This window comes from Corticium candelabrum, chromosome 4 (genome assembly GCF_963422355.1).
Source record: "Corticium candelabrum chromosome 4, ooCorCand1.1, whole genome shotgun sequence".
Lineage (NCBI taxonomy): Eukaryota > Metazoa > Porifera > Homoscleromorpha > Homosclerophorida > Plakinidae > Corticium > Corticium candelabrum.
Window position 1 is genome coordinate 3,113,931 of NC_085088.1, and position 17,500 is coordinate 3,131,430.

The window sequence follows — 17,500 nt, forward strand, 5'->3', positions numbered from 1 at the left end:
ACGTTCAAAATTTTGTTTCACAGTATTTTACTTTTACTCTTGTCTCTCACAGAACTACAGTACAGTACAGTACAGTACACGTCGCTACATTGACATGTGTAGGTGAAACTTCAGAAATCTAATCATAATTTCATTCTGTACACCACATGTGCACACACGCAACCAACTGAATCACCAAACTTGGATATTCCTACAACAAGCCTCGTGTAATGGTAAGACTGTCTATCATATCACTATTTCTGTGTCTCTAATCTTTACGTGCTGCCTCCTTCAGGTGACGGTTTCTTTAACCAGCCGAGGTTTCTCATGTACCGAACAATGAGTGGAGTCGATGCAGCAGTGATAGCGATTCGAACAGGAGCGAATACTTTGTGTACTCCATATGCTACCACAAATGTGCCAGTTCCGGAAACAATCTTTGAAGACTGCTTGAAGCCCAGATAGGCAATAGCTGCCTGCATGTCAACACCACTAGAAATAAAAGTAACAATTAAGTTAAGATGGTGGCCAATACATTACTTATGTACTGGTTAAACAAAAATTGCTTATAATTATAATTTATAATTTGCTTATGAAATTCTTAATTACATCGATGTGAACCGGTTACACACACACACACACACACACACACACACACACACACACACACACACACACACACACACACACACACACACAGTCTCGCATAGCCAGACCCCTTTCCGCCAACACCACTCTATTCTATCCTTCGACGGCATCCAAAATATGCATACCTGGATAAATACATTTTAACTAAAAAAACAATCTCAATCAGGTAATATAATGTCAACCACCTCGTGACTTTTAGAACTGATGGTTTAATTGGCTAAGTGATAATAACAAAACTTGCAATATTTAAATACATTTAACTAAACTACTGACGTTATTATTTTGTGTCTGTCTGTCTGTCTGTCCGTTTGTGTGTGTGTGTGTGTGTGTGTGTGTGTGTGTGTGTGTGTGTGTGTGTGTGTGTGTGTGTGTGTGTGTGTGTGTGTGTGTGTGTGTGTGTGTGTGTGTGTGTGTGTGTGTGTGTGTGTGTGTGTGTGTTTGTGTCTGTCTGTTTGTTTGTCTGTCATTCATATTCCTAAAACAAACTAAACAGACTGTTTACGAACGTTGCATACAAATGCTATGATAATGGTTGAAAGCACTCTTACTAAGAAACCAGGAGGTAGCACAGACCGAGTGACGTCAGAGATATGGACACGTGAAAGATGACGGCGGTCGCTCCGTAGTCACGCACGAGAATTTTCATTTTTTCTTTGTTCGAAAGCTTCTTACTTGAATCCGGCAAAGAACTATCTTTGGAAAAAACACGAATTCCACGCATTTCCGACGTTGATGTCTCATGATGTGAATATCCATCTTTGCACCATTTATCAATTGGAAACGTTGCCGCTCGAGCTCGACTGGCCGCTGAAAAAGCAGAGTATCTCCGAATCAACAATTTTGCAGCCATTGTCGTTGCTCTAGCGTGCGCTAGGACGCCAGACCACAGATGCTTGATGCTTTCGCCTATAGCTAAGGAGCCAGTTCCAGTCGACAAACCCGATGTGTTAAGAGATAGTGTTGAACACGAGTCCACGTTAACAAAGGAAAAGCAGAGCGACGAATTGTGCCAGAAGAAATACGACGCCTTTGTGATTCATAGCAGCGGAGACGTGGATTGGATAGAAAAGATGAAACACGAGTTCGAGACAGTGCGGAAAATGAAGCTTTGTATTCCTTACAGAGACTGGGAAACTCAGCAATTTTGTCACAAACCAGACGACCTAAAACTGAATTATTCTTTGAGTCAGAGTGATCTTGTTCTAGTTATTGTTACTAAGAAGTACCTAGACAGTGAAAGCTGTCAGAGAGCAACAGACCGGGCTCGGACAAACTGGAGTAGTAAAATAATCAGGGTGATATTACAGCCTGGTTTATCTACTGAACGTTTGAGTGGATTAGGACCGAAAATTGAACAGTTTGATCCCAACGTTCATGGAAACTTCTTCAACCACTTAGTTGATCTAATGGGTAGGGGTTTATGAGCTTCTGCTGTTACCTGAGTACCAAATTGCATTTTTAGAGAAAATAAAAAGGCCATCTGAGAGACGAGACGACACACACCAAGACCGTTTGCCTACTGAGAATGACGAGCAATTGAGAAATGTAGGTAGCGATGCTTCAATGCAAATGGACGTACAATCAGCATCGACTTCTAGTGAGAGCCTGCAGGACAGCAGTGCTGTTCAAATCTTGTAAGTCACCAAGAGTGAACACGAATTACTCTGTTTCGTTGTTGTCACAACAGCACAATGTGCACTAACTTGCCAGTAGTATCAACTGTGAAATCAACATTATTGACTTTTGGTATACATACCAGACATTAGGCTGACATAAATGAGGAAAGGTGGGTAGAGGCGGGGCTGTGAGGCAGTCAGTCAGTCAGTCAATGTTTCACGAACTCTGAAACTTTACTATTGATCTTTGTTGGCACATTTTTATTGAATGAGTTGACTAATTATAGTAGCATATGAGGTTGCTGGAAAAGTATGCAAACAATTAATTGTAGCTATTGATAGTACCAATTTTTATTCAATTAGCAATGTTTCGAGAATTACAAAATTTAATCGCGTTTGTGTATTTCATTTGTCGTGGAAACAGAGCCGCATCTTTAGTGTATCTTTGATGTCTGATGTAGGGATGGAAGAGAGGGTTGCCATGCACCCATAGAGCATCATGATGGTCAATTAGAAAATGGTAAGAAGTGTGCAGTTACTGTTGCTGATTGCAATACAATGTGCTTTGGTTGTAATGTTGCCCTTCTTGTGTGACATTGAAATTATGCTTCTGATGCTAATTGTACACATGTCTTTATCTAGATGAAAGATTGTCTTCTGGTAGTTCTGCTGGCTATCAAGTACAGCCTGAGGTGTGTAAGTGCTTGTGTTTGTGTGTGTTTGTCTGTTTGTTTGTGTGTGTTTGTGTGTGTGTGTGTGTGTGTGTGTGTGTGTGTGTGTGTGTGTGTGTGTGTGTGTGTGTGCACACGCGCACACGTGATGTACGTGTACTTGTGTAAGTACTTTTTATTTGATCTATTTCTGCAGGAAGTCAAAAATAGTGAAAGCGTTGCAAAATTTTATAATTGCCTACCAGAAAAAGGAATAGATTATCGCAAGAAGAGTGTCATATTTTATTTACGCAACTTCAACAATTGGATCAAGAGCGTCTTGATAAAAGAGTACCTGAACAAGTTGAAGAGTAAACACCCAACAGTATTGGATCTTTGTTGTGGGAAGGGAGGAGATCTTTTGAAATGGAAGATAGGGCAGGTTGGCTATCTTATTATGGCAGGTATGCAAGTAATTTTCACACTTTGTATCTGTTGGCGTATACTTATTTATTATTTTTTTAAATTGTATATTTTTATTAATTAATTATAACTATTTTAATTAATAATATATTTTTATACTGACATGTGGCTGCTAGTTAAGTGCTGATTTGATCAAAGCTGAAAAATCGTACTGCATGCTAGTACATAATCGGTGAGATTTTGTCTCAACAACGGCAATCTCAACAGCAATTTATGCTTACATCATGTATGTACATTATCTGAGTTGTCATGTTTTTGGGAATCAAGTAGACACTGTAAACCGTATAGTAGCAGAGCAAAATGGGATTATTTCTCTCAAAAAATTAGTTTTATTGAGTGGTTTACCATTCCAGAACCAACAAAAATAAAACTATATTCTTGATGAAATGTTTGTCAGGTACATTATTTTGTTAAGTTATCATCGGCTTTGATTGTAGATTGACAGATTTTTGCACAAGTACAGAATCTTAAATGTCTGAAATAGCCCATTAGACTAACAGCCTTGAGATGGGTAAAAGGTGAAAAATGTGCTTATTGAAATCATTAATCACATAAATTTTCAATAAGTGTCTATCCGAACAAATGCCTTCTTAAGGCCATCATCCTACTAGGTAACGGGGGCATAGTGTGGCATGGGCTAGACCGGGCTATAGTCCCTCAGCATTTGTAGGTGTGGTCTTAAATTTTGTGGACTTTAAATATGTAATGCTTGGAAATGGGATTTAATGAAATATTGGGAGACCAAAACTTCATGCGTGATTCACATGTCTATGTAATATGAACTTGGATCTAGTAGACAAAGGCGTTTGATATTAATAGACTGATCAAACCTAGGTGACGTATAACCCCATTTCTAGAAGTCACACTATGCCCTTGCTGCCTATGTATGTAACTTGAAAAGTCATGTGTAGTAGACCACATCAAGTTTAGAAATTAATTCTTAATTTATTATTAACTAGCCTTGAGAGTGTGAACAGCAAGCATAGGTGTATGCTTTGATCTGAGTGTTGTCTACATGCATTGTCAGTCTTCATTGCTGCATCTTTGTTGCACCTAATTAATTTGTCAGTCAAGCTCTTGATGAAGGCATGTATGCAATAATTGCCTCTGCCCAAATGATGGCCCCTGGGTGGTGATTTGGACATACGTGAAGGTTAGATTTTTTCTAAAAACAAATAAGAATATGGGGCTCCTTTTTGGAATGCTACAGTAAGTACTATGCATCTGGACATAGGAATGTCAGGACCATGGGAAGAGGTTGATGATTGTTGTATTTAGATTATCTGAGCATTACATTTTTGTGATTTACTGTCACTGGTTTTTGTCGTTTCTATTTGGTATTTGTTGTCATAGCACCTTCAAATATTGTTTTACAACTTTTCCAGACATTGCGACAAAGTCAGTTGAACAAGCTGAAGATCGGTGGAAGAATCGCAGTAGAAAAGTAATTCAGAGAGCAGAGTTTATTTCAGCTGACTGTACCAGAGTAAGTGCATGGTTTTACTGTTTGTTTAGCTAATAACATCTATTGAATGGTTGTCAATGTTTTAGGAGGAGTTAAGTCGTAGGTACACTGCTAATGTAAAAGTTGGTGCAATTGACTTGACAAGCTGTCAGTTTTCATTTCATTATTGCTTTGAGAGTGAATCACAGGCTCATATGATGATTCGTAATGCTTGTGAATATCTTCGTCCGGGTGGGTACTTCATTGGAACAATGCCAAATGCGTATGAATTAGTGTGAGTTGCATCGTGGATTTGTGCTGTATAACTGATGTGATCCATTAATACATTCAGATAGGCCTACCAGACCCGTGTAGCGTCAATTTTGAATCGGCGCTACGCGGGTCTGGGAGGCCGAGGCTAGATAGACGGACAGACAGACGGACAGACAAATTGACAGACAGACAGACAGACAGAAGACAGACAGACAGACAGAAGACAGACAGACAGACAGAAGACAGACAGACAGACTACACTCAACAACAGGTAAGGGCGCTGGGGCTTCAAGCTTGGCTTAACGCTTCCCTACATCGGAAGTGTTTGCACTCAATTCTTGCGATTTTTTTGCTTGGCATCCTTCCTTCGTTTGGGTTTGCCCATAGCCTTTTCCAGCTGGACAACGACCTGCAATTGTGGAGCTCTTATAGATGACAGTGGATACCATTTGCTGACCTGTAAGACTAGTGGTTGAATGTCCACTACCGCCGGGAGCCGAGGAGTCATCATACAACTACAGACAACAGACTGGACATCGTATTTTTTACTCAGACATTGGAAATAATGTTGACCTAGATATCTTCCTTGCCCACCCATGGAGTAGTGACATCTTCCCATCATCTGCTGGTGTTAGTGGTGCTGCTGCAGAGAGGAGAGCAGACAGGAAGAAAGAGAAATACAGCAAACAGCAGTTACCAGGTGGCATAATTGCGACTATAACCCCACTGGTAATAGACCATTTTGGAGCTTGGGGGATCGATAGGTAGAAACTCCTGTGCAAATTATCAAAGAAGTCATCGGACAAAGTGGGATGACCGAACGTTGTGGAGTTTATCGATTTCTGGTCCAAACGCTTTTCTGTGCAGCTCCATAAGTGTAATGCTAGAGTCAACTCTAAAAAGCGATCTTCGCTGTCTGAAGGGAGCAGATGTGACCTCTTTGCCACCCAGTACTTCAGCCACTAGCTGATACTGGAGATTTTGCTTGTACACTGTAGCTTTTAAATGTAGTTCTTACTTTGCTTTGCACGAGTTTCAATTTTAGCTTAGTTTTTAGTTGATGAACACTACTAGTAGTTGGACAGTACATAGTACCCTGCATTGTGAAATGTATCATAGATAAAAGTTCAAATATATGTGATTGACAGACAGACAGACAGACAGGCAGACAACAGACAGACAAATTGACAGACAGAAAGACGGACAGACAAATTGACAGGCAGACAGACAGGCAGACAAATTGACAGACAGACAGACAGACAGACAGACAGACAGACAGACAGACAGACAGACAGACAAATTGACAGACTGTGAGACAGACAGACAGACAGACAGACAGACAGACAGACAGGCAGGCAGACAGACCAGGCAAACAGACAAACTGTGGGACAAGGAGATGGCTATACAAAGAACACATTTACTCTTGTTGTTTAGATACAGAGTCAAGAGATCTGATGATTTTTCATTCGGAAACAAAGTGTACAAGGTGTCTTTTGAGACAAAACCAGATGACAAAGGACGCTTTCCATTGTTTGGAGCAAAGTACCATTTTCATCTGGAGGGAGTTGTTGATGTTCCCGAGTACTTGGTTTACTTTCCTCTTCTTCAAAAGTTAGACATTAAATAATTCTTCTATAAATGAAGCTGTCTCTGTTTTTCTCTGTCTGTCAGTCGGTCTGTCAATCTGAGTACATACGAACAAACCTACGAACTAGTGATTTTATCTTGTCTTTGTGTCTGTCTGTCTGTCTGTCTGTCTGTCTGTCTGTCTGTCTGTCTGTTTGTCTTTGTCTGTCCGTTTGTCTGTTTGTCTATCTGTTTATCTGTTGCAATGGCATTAATTAACAATAACAGGTACGGTACGCTTTTGTGAAAATTCAACTATTACATGCATAGAAGTTACTCTTTGATTTAGATGAAGATATATGGAGTATTGCTTTTTGCATGTTACATTAAAATATACGGTCTTTACAACAACAATGAGTTTTGGTTTTAGAATGCTGGAGAACGAATATGGAATGCGCTGTGTTCTTCAACGACCTTTCCACGAGTTCTTTTACGACAACTTTGAAGATGACACTAATGCAAGACTTTTGGTTGACATGCAAGCTCTTGATTTCGAATCACGGGGAAAGAGGGATCTCTTGAGTGTGAGTGTACCAGAACGAGGTGATGATATTATTTGAGGTCTGCTTGAATGCACAGGGTACAATTAGTGAAGAGGAATGGGAGGCAATAGGTATGAACAGTTTTCAGTCAACCAGTTTGTCTCAAAGACGTGTTTTCTTAACTTAATTGAGAACTATGACAGACTGTCTAATTGTGCATATTAGTGATTATAGTTGTGAAGGATACTGCGGTGGGGAATCATTCGTTATGTCTGTCTATGTGTTTGTCTGTGTCTTTCTGTCTATTTATTTGCTTGTTTGTCTCTGCTTCTGTTTGTCTGTTTATCTGTTTGCTTGTCTGTTTATCTGTTTGTTTGTTTGTTCGTTTGTTGGTTTTGTGTCTCTGTGTGTAAGTTTGTATGTCTGGTTCCACTTTACTGATTTGTAAATCTTTTTGTAATTGATGCTGTCAAGTGAAAGAGAATACTTTGTTGTCTTTTCACAACTAATCACAAACAGTGTGTAGCATATGTTACAATGTATTTGTGATTGTGATGTGAGAAACAACACAATTAACTGGTAGTGTTGATTATTGTGCAAACGATTTTAAATTTACACGCAGTGCATTGAATGTAGACTAGTAGTAAGTAAAGTATGAATGTGTTATGTCACTTTTTCTTTAAAATTTTGTTGGTCATTAGAAATGCATACGTACTTGGTTTCTTTAATAAATTTGTTTACTCTACTTGTTGTGTTGTGTGCAGGTTTATATCTGGTGTTTGCATTCCATAAACCATATAACTCAAGTCGACGAGATGAATCAGATACATATTTAGGTAGTACTGGTGGCGGTCATGAAAAGTTGGCTGAAGAGAAGCATGGTGACAAGCTTGGCGACAAACACGATGACAAGCATTGTAATGAACACGATGACAAACACGACAACGAACATGATGACGAGCATAACAAGCACGACAATGAGCACGACAGAGAAGATTATAATAAGTATTGTAATAGAAGCAGTGATGAAGGCAATGATTCAAAGCGACCTTGTTTGTCTGGCGATGTTCAGCCAGACTGAAGAATATCTTCATCTTTTCCATCTGTATTCAAGGTAAAGCTTGACTGCTATTTACAATTGACTTTTTGATGAAAGACAAAAATAGGGCAGAGGCTGCAGAGTTTATTGTAAATATATTTTTCATGATGGATCAGACTTCTCCATAAAGCTGACATAACACATAGCTGTTTGGAGAATAATGTACAATCTTCATTCCAGAACATTTGGAGGTATACTAATTGAGATTGTAGCAGTAGGGATGCAGAGACTCCTGCAGCGATTAGTTAGGGATGTTGCAGAAGTTAGAGTTTCAAATGAATACTATGAGCTCTGTTTGAAGCAGGGAGCTGAAGGTGTGTTGGTCTGGTACTGGAAGTGAAGCAGCAAATTCACTATTAAATCATTTGCTTCATCCATCCAGCATACCACAGGTGGCTCCCTTGAATAGCTACAATGTGGCAGATCTAGTAGGGGTATCAAGACCCAAGGAACACATTTCCAGGTTCGTGTTGGGACAGGGAATGGGTTTGAGAGACAACAAAACTGAAGTTATTAGGAATTACATCAACTAGTACTCCAAACAAATGTTCACATAGGATTGATAGCAAGCAGACGGTAGGTAATAGCATACACTGAACGCATTCATTCTTGCTGTTCAAATTCCTTCTATTACGAGATGTCAAACTTGAATTGCACCAGAGTTGCACTGCAATGCCTGGTTGGTAGACATTTTGTAATTTGGTTTCTGTTAGTATATATAAATAGGCTTGGTTATAACAAAATACAAAGTATTCCAAACGTTATTAGTGGCTACCAGTACTCATATGACTTTACACAATCCAATTTTGGGCATGATATGACAAACACTTTTACAAAACAGACGAAAGCTAAGAGTTACTTTATGACTCCTGTTTCAAGATTTCTTTACACTAGATCAACTTCAACGTACATTTTTAATTAAGATAGATCATCTTGTAACAATGGATTCTTCAACTAAGTTCATAAGACTGTCAAGACAATATTTGTAAATACTGTATTTATCTGATAAAAGTAACAAAGATTGCTATGGTGGCATGTCTTCCATGAATATCAGTTGATCCACTAGAAAGCAGTTTCTTGGCTGATCGCATAATTTCCTAAGCTCATTTTGTACAATATTCTCATCTGTTATTGGAGGTTTGCCTCGGGATTGATCTCCTTTCCTTGCCATCTTGAGGAAGTCATATACTCTTTTGAACTGCTCAACACCCAAAGCACGTTCGGCATCACTACAAAGCAGGTCCAATGTTTGTAAACAAGTCACCTCCTGAGTGGAACGCTACATACGCTTTCAATTTCTTTCTTTTATGCTCTGCGCTTGCAGCAGGGATGCCAGCAGACAAGGCTTCTTCTTCTTCTGTGATTGAGCAGCTGTCCCCTACACACAAATAGCTCAGATGACTTATAGAATGTCTGTGTTTGTCATATGCCACCTGTTTCTGATAAGTCAAGAGCTCCTTCCATGCAGTCAATTAGAGCATCATAATCATTCTATATCAAGGCAAGGATGATAAGGTCAAACGAGAAAAGACTCGTTCTTGTTGCCTTTACCTCGCTGTCACTCTCAAAACTCTCAAAGGTATCAACCTATAGGTAACAAGCAAATGCATCGTCTTATGATCTAACAGAGAGATCGCACATAATGGTAACAGTCAACCTGTGTGTAGTAAGTGTCTGCTGCCTGTGGATCGTTAGGAATTTCTGCACCCAACAAATAGTTTAATAGTGAAGCATACACACAAATACATCATTTGAATTTTCTATGTAACAAATATGGAGACTGAAGCTCATCGTGGAGCTGAAATCAATAGTCCACCTGGAAATGACAATGTTAATTGCTACTAATGTGTTGTCGGGCATTTTCACAGCAAAGATTCATCATCACCAATGCACTCATCTTCTCGTCATCAAATGGGATTAGGCTGTTTCTGACCTTCCATTAAAAACTTTGGTGTTACTTATCCATGCATGAGAACAAGAACAAAGAAAGAGCATTTGAATGGAAGTATTAAACACAATACTAACATGCAGGAGAGGATGCCAATAATTGCCATATGTGTACAGACATCTGCTTGGCGTCAAGTGTTACTGCATCATGGCATAGTGTTAGTTAGTCTAGTCAAACTTAAGGAGCCAGTGAAATCCAGCAACTGTAAACTCACCATTCCAAGCAGACACTGGGCCGCCTTTATGTCTAACTCGCCAACTCTCTCTTCTTTCTGCAGCTGACGATTGCTCTTCCAATTTCTGATGAATGTCATCGGCTTGTGGTACTGCATATTGTGCAACTTCACACGGAGGAGAGGATGGAGAAAGTGAAGACACAGGAGATGAGTTGGACAGAGAAGTAATGGAGAACGCGGAGTCACTGAACACATCAGGGTGTTCTTGTACCCACGGTGGGACATACTGGTGCTATAGAGCAATTGAGAACACATTCACACTCATTCAAGAAAGGTGCTATATACCTGTCCTTGTTTACTAGCAGAATAACGCTGTCTGTTTTCAGCGAGCTTCTCACGAGCTAACTCCCTAGTCAAAGAACTCGATAAACTATTGATTGATTGATTATTCGTTACATCAGATTATGTTACTTCAGTCTTTCAGCTTCTTTGTCGGCTTTCTGTTGCTTCCGTTCCAATAGCTGTTGCCTGTGTGACAAAATTTCAGACAAACTGCACGAGGTTTACATAAATATCCATTTATGTAATTAGAAATTTGATATAAAACAGTCATCAATCATATGTCATGTCACGTGACTTTAATTGAGTTTGACGTTAATTAGAATAAGCAATCACCTCGGTGTCTTTTCTGCTGGTGGAGATTGTGCCTTCTTCCGTCTTCTGTTCGAGCCTCTAGACAACAATATATCATGCACTGTGTGGCAAACCATCTATACGTAGTGCATTGGAGTATTTACAAGGCATGTAGAATCTCTTGTGCATCTGATTCTGCGTTTCCACTTTTAGCCTTGTGTGTCATCTTTGACAGGAGATCTTGAAGATGTCCACTGATGTAAGGATCCTTCAACACCTCAACTGCACTTGGGCGCCTCTGTGGATCCTTCTCCAACATCCTGGTAATAGTGAACTACGCGATACAGTAAAGTAGTCTTATGTATACAAACAGTACCAACCGTGAAAAAAGTGACTGTAGACTGGGATGAAATCTGCTAGGAAGTGTTGGAGTGTCACCGTGAACAATACCAGTCAGGACGTCCATAAAACTCTGGAGCAAGCAAAGCATGGCATGAAAATGCAGCTACATTGACATGGCAACAGCAAGAAGTCACACTTTTCCATGAAAGGCATGCTTCAGGCAGCACAATTCATACAACACCACTCCAAGGGACCTGAAACAAACAACAGATTCTTGTCGACACATTGGGCAATTATGTTACTAAGCAATGCAAAGGCACACAGTAGGAGAACACAACAGCAAAATGCCTCGAAACCCATAACTAAATGTTTACCAGATGTCGGACTTAGAGTTGTAATTTTCTCGTTTCAAAACTTCTGGGCTCATGTAGTAAGGCGTTCCCGCAAATGTGCTTGCATACTCTGAAGTCCCCATCAGAATCCGAGAAATTCCAAAATCACCTAGCAAACAGACAATAATCACAAGGATTTGCTTGCATAACAGATTCTATTGTGGTATACCTAATTTAATCATGTTATTCTTTAGAAATATGTTCCTGTCAGAAATCAATATCTAATATATTTTACAGCAGATCGTGAGCACATGATATGGTACGCACCTCGCTTTCAAGTCCCTATGCAGTACACGTCTATTGAACAGAAGTGGTTACGTATCAACACATTGCACATACAACTTTGCTTCTGTACCTTTCGTGCAGGTACTGGACAGCCATAACTAACTGAACAAACCATGCAAGAATAAGCTGCTCGTCAAACTGACGCTCCGACTGTCTCCATTTCTTAATTTTGTCATCCAAATCGCCACCCTGTAGAAATCACCACTGCAGTGTCATTTGTATGTAATTTGCTCTTAGTTTCTCAGTTTGTACCTCACAGTACTCTGTGACAAGGCAAAAGCAGTCCTCCTCTACAAAGCTGTCGTGGAACTTGACAATGTTTGGATGATCAAGCTATGGAATGGTACAGTAGACAGTTGGTAGCAAATTTGAACGGAATACACTGACAGTATTCAAACTGATCAATAGTCAGTGCACAAATACAACAATATATTATTTCTGTTGTCAAGCACTACAAGCAGTCAGACTTCATTTTACTTACAGAATTATGTACCTAAAACAGACAGACAGACAGACAGAGTTAAGACAGACAGTTATATTTGAAAGCTTACTCTACCAATGACAATCGCTAACTTTATACAAAAGATTTTTAGCAAAATAGACAGACACGCAGACAGACCTGCTTATGTATGTGTAGCTTAATTTTGTTTGACTGTTAGTTGTACCTTTTTAAGCTTACTGCATAAATGTTTATTAGTTTGATCTAAGAAATACATGATGTTTTCAGAGACAGACAAAGAAACAGCTAGACAAACTGACAGATAGACAGACAACACCATCAAGAAGGTCTCCTCACTGTCAGGCAAAGAACAATGCCTCAGCAAACTGGACCAGATGTTCGTTGATGAAAGCATGGGTCCTTTAAAAACCAAACTCTCTTTTAGTTTTTTTCATGTAGGAAAACACTTATTTTAGTCTGTGAGCTCTTCTCAGCTTCCTAGTAATTGTTCTCATAGTTATCATTGTCGAAAATATACTACCATTGACAGAGAGACAGACACACAGACAGACAGCTCGTCCCCTGTGTTTGAACACTTTGGACATTGGGGCAAACAAAGACAGCAGTTTCTACATCATATGTCTCAAAAATCACGAGACGACAACGGAAAAATCAACAGCATAGATTTCAAAACCTACTGGCGACAACAACTGGCAGTGACGTTGTAGAAATGCCTTGCCAATGTTATCAGAAGGAAGATAGACAGGATAACATGCTCGAGAGACTCATTCGGCATTTTTACAGAAGTCAATTGCACACTAGGTAAGTTAGCGCTGTAAAACGGCCTTAGTGGTTGTAGATCGTTTTGATCTGAAAAGACAGTAGTTTTAGATATATTTAGATTGTAATAGCTTTGATGTTATATATATTTTCTTTGACAGACAGACAAACAGACTTCACTTTCATATAGAGTTAAACTTCTTCATCAATAGTAAAATACCTTTGACAGACAGACAGACACACACAAACATAGGGTCATCTGGGGTAATGCTGTGACCGGGGCAACTCTGTGAATATCTAACCCTGTTCGAGCGTGAAGCGTCTTACCTCCAGTTTAGGGTTTGAATCTCTTCTACTATTAGTAAACTACTTGATGTAGGATTATGAGTTCCATAGCAAGTCGATTGCTACTTGAATGGACATCCGGGATGACGAAGCTATAACAACAAAAACGCTTCCTACACCAAACACAGCAACTTCATAGGGTACAGCAAAAAATCCAATAGGTATGCCTTATTTGTCACTATCAAAATAGATGCAGTATAGGAACGTACCCAAGCAAGCAATAGTTACAACCATTTGTAAGTCGTAGTTGCCAGAACCAAACTCTGTTGATGAAGTTGCCCGACCCACAAGATTAGCAGTGCTGACGAAAGTCCCAAATTATCTCAAGAACGATTGAGATTTCAGAGATGGTTACCCACATGCTGATTGGCAGAAGGCTACTGCTCCATACGGTAGTAAGATCAAGCGACTACAAGACTCCTACTACATAGCAGTATATCGGTGTGTATCAAATTACTCACGGACCCTGGATTACCCTATGTATTGACAGACAGACAGATAGACAGACAGACAGACAGACAGACAGACAGACAGACAGACAGACAGACAGACACACACACACACACACACACACACACACACACACACACACACACACACAAATGCACACAGAGACAGACACACAGACAGACAGACCGGCACGTGCATACTTGCTCATAGCCACACCCACTAACAATCCAAACAGTTTTCTCGCCATCAACCAACGGAAAACCCACCACCCAGCATCCATTAAGTTCAAACGCCTACCGACCATTGCCCTTACTCTAACTCTAACGCTCACTCACTTTCGACAACAACTTCGCCTCTCTGGCAGCATCCACCGTCTCGCCCGGTTCAATATCTCTCACTGGCAACTCCTTGACCACTCTCCTTCAAACCACCGCCCAATCAGACAAACGACGACCACAACAGGCGTCGACTTCTCACTCACAGCTCTCCTGCAGCCTTCAAGTCTGTCACCAAGTGTGCAACTGCAAAGTTTCCGCTTCCTAGACGTCGTTCGACTTTGTATCGCTCGCCGAGAATTCTTCCCGAACGTTTAGACTGCTGTGAGCCGGGATCACCTCCAGAAGGGGCCGGTAACGTCTTGGGAAGAGGCATATATATAAAATTCGACGTTCGAGTGGTTACGTCCGGCAATAATTACAATGATAAACGATGTAGCAAGTTGCTATGTTTCTCGTTGATTTCTATGACTTCACTTCCGATTCTCGCACTCTGATCGACATGTGCGGTAGGCGTTAGCGCTCGTGTGCGTTTTGTATGACGGCAGGGTGTATTTTGTGTGCGTTTGTCAGGCATATTTGCTTATCTGAACTACAAGGTGTCAAAATCGAGACGTTTCGTGCTTCAAGCGCTCATCAACGGTCTCAAGCGTCTCGAATATAGAGGATACGATTCGGCAGGTAGGTGTACACCGCGGTTAGTGATGAGGCACGTTTGAGGCAAAGCTTACAATAGTTTGTAGTAAATTTTAAGGCTTTTGTGTTGGGTTCGTGGGCGTGGTGTCCATATGATTGCAAGGGCAAGGGTCAATACGATGACGAGTCATACAAGTATTTGTACTGCAAGAGGATCGAAGAGCGATGATGAAAAAGCAGTGCAGTGAAGTTGTGGATGGGCTTGTACTTTTTCACACAAAGTGTTGTACATATATGCATGCTGAGTGCAATCTAGATTACTATAGTAATGAAACGTTGGGACATGCATTATTTTGCGGTTTTTTTAATTAAGGTGGAACATGTAACTTTAAAATTCATTTTTAACGAACATTTTTGCACATTTTATTAAATACGACGTGTTTACCAAATACAAATTACACATTTCTACAATTTCTATAAAATATAATTTAGAAAGGATATACAAAAAGGAATTTTTTATTCCACTTTTATTAATTATCAATAAACGACACATGATATTTATGTGTTATGACTGTTGGTGTCTACAATAATTATTGTCTACAATAATTATTGTCTACGAGGATACATGCCGTCGGTGTTTCATAGCTGATCACATGTCTGCACATGCTTCATACAGTTAATTAATTAAGGGACAAATGGTGTAAGATGTACCCAAATACGTACTGAACACACTTCTATAATGTGTGTGTGTGTGTGTGTGTGTGTGTGTGTGTGTGTGTGTGTGTGTGTGTGTGTGTGTGTGTGTGTGTGCACGTGTGTGTGGGCACGTGTGTGTGTGTGTGTGTGTGTGTGTGTGTGCACGTGTGTGTGGGCACGTGTGTGTGTGTGTGTGTGTGTGTGTGTGTGTGTGTGTGTGTGTGTGTGTGTGTGTGTGTGTGTGTGTGTGTGTGTGTGTGCACGTGTGTGTGGGCACGTGTGTGTGTGTGTGTGTGTGTGTGTGTGTGTGTGTGTGTGTGTGTGTGTGTGTGTGTGTGTGTGTGTGTGTGTGTGTGTGTGTGTGTGTGTGTGTGTGTGTGTGTGTGTGTGTGTGTGTGTGTGTGTGTGTGTGTGTGTGTGTGTGTGTGTGTGTGTGTGTGTGTGTGTGTGTGTGTGTGTGTGTGTGTGTGTGTGTGTGTGTGTGTGTGTGTGTGTGTGTGTGTGTGTGTGTGTGTGTGTGTGTGTGTGTGTGTGTGTGTGTGTGTGTGTGTGTGTGTGTGTGTGTGTGTGTGTGTGTGTGTGTGTGTGTGTGTGTGTGTGTGTGTGTGTGTGTGTGTGTGTGTGTGTGTGTGTGTGTGTGTGTGTGTGTGTGTGTGTGTGTGTGTGTGTGTGTGTGTGTGTGTGTGTGTGTGTGTGTGTGTGTGTGTGTGTGTGTGTGTGTGTGTGTGTGTGTGTGTGTGTGTGTGTGTGTGTGTGTGTGTGTGTGTGTGTGTGTGTGTGTGTGTGTGTGTGTGTGTGTGTGTGTGTGTGTGTGTGTGTGTGTGTGTGTGTGTGTGTGTGTGTGTGTGTGTGTGTGTGTGTGTGTGTGTGTGTGTGTGTGTGTGTGTGTGTGTGTGTGTGTGTGTGTGTGTGTGTGTGTGTGTGTGTGTGTGTGTGTGTGTGTGTGTGTGTGTGTGTGTGTGTGTGTGTGTGTGTGTGTGTGTGTGTGTGTGTGTGTGTGTGTGTGTGTGTGTGTGTGTGTGTGTGTGTGTGTGTGTGTGTGTGTGTGTGTGTGTGTGTGTGTGTGTGTGTGTGTGTGTGTGTGTGTGTGTGTGTGTGTGTGTGTGTGTGTGTGTGTGTGTGTGTGTGTGTGTGTGTGTGTGTGTGTGTGTGTGTGTGTGTGTGTGTGTGTGTGTGTGTGTGTGTGTGTGTGTGTGTGTGTGTGTGTGTGTGTGTGTGTGTGTGTGTGTGTGTGTGTGTGTGTGTGTGTGTGTGTGTGTGTGTGTGTGTGTGTGTGTGTGTGTGTGTGTGTGTGTGTGTGTGTGTGTGTGTGTGTGTGTGTGTGTGTGTGTGTGTGTGTGTGTGTGTGTGTGTGTGTGTGTGTGTGTGTGTGTGTGTGTGTGTGTGTGTGTGTGTGTGTGTGTGTGTGTGTGTGTGTGTGTGTGTGTGTGTGTGTGTGTGTGTGTGTGTGTGTGTGTGTGTGTGTGTGTGTGTGTGTGTGTGTGTGTGTGTGTGTGTGTGTGTGTGTGTGTGTGTGTGTGTGTGTGTGTGTGTGTGTGTGTGTGTGTGTGTGTGTGTGTGTGTGTGTGTGTGTGTGTGTGTGTGTGTGTGTGTGTGTGTGTGTGTGTGTGTGTGTGTGTGTGTGTGTGTGTGTGTGTGTGTGTGTGTGTGTGTGTGTGTGTGTGTGTGTGTGTGTGTGTGTGTGTGTGTGTGTGTGTGTGTGTGTGTGTGTGTGTGTGTGTGTGTGTGTGTGTGTGTGTGTGTGTGTGTGTGTGTGTGTGTGTGTGTGTGTGTGTGTGTGTGTGTGTGTGTGTGTGTGTGTGTG

The 17,500-nt window shown here is 41.0% G+C and overlaps 4 protein-coding genes across 4 annotated transcripts in view; 2 read left to right on the forward strand and 2 right to left on the reverse strand.

The window, feature by feature from the left end:
- The window catches only part of LOC134178025 (uncharacterized), a 4,158-nt gene extending 2,679 nt beyond the window's left edge, over positions 1 to 1,479 (reverse strand). Inside the window, exons 1-2 of the mRNA XM_062644802.1 lie at positions 1,176 to 1,479; positions 259 to 471 (exon numbers count right to left, since the gene is read on the reverse strand). Coding sequence (XP_062500786.1) covers positions 259 to 471; positions 1,176 to 1,477 — 515 coding nt within the window. The 5' untranslated portion in view covers positions 1,478 to 1,479. The remainder of the gene's footprint in view (positions 1 to 258; positions 472 to 1,175) is intronic.
- Positions 1,480 to 1,503: 24 nt separating this feature from the next.
- On the forward strand, positions 1,504 to 8,600 carry LOC134177887 (mRNA cap guanine-N7 methyltransferase-like). The gene is made up of 11 exons (XM_062644660.1): positions 1,504 to 2,037; positions 2,090 to 2,261; positions 2,705 to 2,763; positions 2,886 to 2,935; positions 3,111 to 3,357; positions 4,762 to 4,862; positions 4,928 to 5,115; positions 6,528 to 6,704; positions 7,090 to 7,243; positions 7,299 to 7,332; positions 7,966 to 8,600. The coding sequence occupies exons 1-11, from the start codon at positions 1,524 to 1,526 to the stop codon at positions 8,280 to 8,282; spliced, it is 2,013 nt and encodes a 670-aa protein (XP_062500644.1). The 5' UTR covers positions 1,504 to 1,523; the 3' UTR covers positions 8,283 to 8,600.
- Positions 8,601 to 9,060: 460 nt separating this feature from the next.
- Positions 9,061 to 14,804, reverse strand: LOC134179113 (serine/threonine-protein kinase Nek11-like). The gene is made up of 19 exons (XM_062646006.1): positions 14,571 to 14,804; positions 14,425 to 14,509; positions 12,328 to 12,408; positions 12,146 to 12,264; positions 12,058 to 12,087; positions 11,960 to 11,994; positions 11,773 to 11,899; positions 11,595 to 11,652; positions 11,437 to 11,528; positions 11,221 to 11,376; positions 11,099 to 11,155; positions 10,895 to 10,951; positions 10,769 to 10,832; positions 10,463 to 10,715; positions 9,958 to 10,001; positions 9,852 to 9,887; positions 9,734 to 9,791; positions 9,588 to 9,678; positions 9,061 to 9,529 (listed from the first exon to the last, which is right to left on the reverse strand). The coding sequence occupies exons 1-19, from the start codon at positions 14,738 to 14,740 to the stop codon at positions 9,325 to 9,327; spliced, it is 1,818 nt and encodes a 605-aa protein (XP_062501990.1). The 5' UTR covers positions 14,741 to 14,804; the 3' UTR covers positions 9,061 to 9,324.
- The window catches only part of LOC134179112 (glutamine--fructose-6-phosphate aminotransferase [isomerizing] 1-like), a 10,577-nt gene continuing 7,865 nt past the window's right edge, over positions 14,789 to 17,500 (forward strand). Inside the window, exons 1-2 of the mRNA XM_062646005.1 lie at positions 14,789 to 14,873; positions 14,938 to 15,045. Coding sequence (XP_062501989.1) covers positions 14,813 to 14,873; positions 14,938 to 15,045 — 169 coding nt within the window. The 5' untranslated portion in view covers positions 14,789 to 14,812. The remainder of the gene's footprint in view (positions 14,874 to 14,937; positions 15,046 to 17,500) is intronic.

Coding starts and splice junctions, on each gene's coding strand:
- LOC134179113 (XM_062646006.1), bottom strand. CDS start 14,740: ATGCCTCTTCCCAAGACGTTACCGGCCCCTTCTGGAGGTGATCCCGGC. Junction 11,653..11,772: donor AACTCTAAGTCCGACATCTG/GTAAACATTTAG, acceptor TGTTTGTTTCAG/GTCCCTTGGAGTGGTGTTGT. Junction 11,156..11,220: donor CAAGAGATTCTACATGCCTT/GTAAATACTCCA, acceptor ATTGTTGTCTAG/AGGCTCGAACAGAAGACGGA.
- LOC134177887 (XM_062644660.1), top strand. CDS start 1,524: ATGCTTTCGCCTATAGCTAAGGAGCCAGTTCCAGTCGACAAACCCGAT. Junction 2,262..2,704: donor AGCAGTGCTGTTCAAATCTT/GTAAGTCACCAA, acceptor TGTCTGATGTAG/GGATGGAAGAGAGGGTTGCC. Junction 4,863..4,927: donor TTTCAGCTGACTGTACCAGA/GTAAGTGCATGG, acceptor TCAATGTTTTAG/GAGGAGTTAAGTCGTAGGTA.